This window comes from Nestor notabilis, unplaced genomic scaffold (assembly GCF_000696875.1).
Source record: "Nestor notabilis isolate BGI_N333 unplaced genomic scaffold, ASM69687v1 scaffold3152, whole genome shotgun sequence".
In the NCBI taxonomy this organism is placed as follows: Eukaryota; Metazoa; Chordata; class Aves; order Psittaciformes; family Psittacidae; genus Nestor; species Nestor notabilis.
The window spans coordinates 508-970 of NW_009919477.1; the positions used below are offsets into that span (position 1 = coordinate 508).

The 463-nt window shown below is 60.9% G+C and overlaps 1 protein-coding gene across 1 annotated transcript in view; it reads right to left on the minus strand.

Moving 5' to 3' along the window:
* Window positions 1–146: 146 nt before the first annotated feature.
* LOC104402363 (endothelial cell-selective adhesion molecule-like) overlaps window positions 147–463 on the minus strand; it is a gene marked incomplete at both ends in the record, with an annotated part of 2240 nt that continues 1923 nt past the window's right edge. The window contains one exon of the mRNA XM_010010233.1: window positions 147–269. Coding sequence (XP_010008535.1) covers window positions 147–269 — 123 coding nt within the window. The remainder of the gene's footprint in view (window positions 270–463) is intronic.

A 463-nucleotide genomic window follows, 5' to 3' on the forward strand; every position in this document is an offset into this window, starting at 1 on the left:
CCGGCGATGTCGCCCTTGGGGCTAGCTGAGAGACAGAGCAGCATGGCGGGGGGGGGGGCTTTGCTTCCCTCCTCATTCCCATGAGGATCCCACAGGGACCTCGCAGGGACAATGTCCCCCCCCCAGCCCTGCGGACACGTACTCACTTGAGTGCACCTCCAGGACGATGCTGCACTCGGCCGAACCCGCTTGGTTTTCGGCCACGCAGACGTAGAGCCCCGACATGTCCAGGGAGAGGTTGGTCAGCTTGAGGGTGCCCCTGTGCCAGTCTGAGGGTGAAGGAAGTCAGGTGCTGCCGTTGGCCATGCCCCTGGCCCCCATCCTGTTAACTCTGAAACCTAGTGATGGCTGAGCAGAGGCGGAAACCTCCTCTCATGCTCCTGTTAACTCTGAAACCTAATGATGACTAGCCCGAGGTTGAAACCTCTTCCCCGCTGCAGGGAATGGGCAGGGGTAAGGGAAT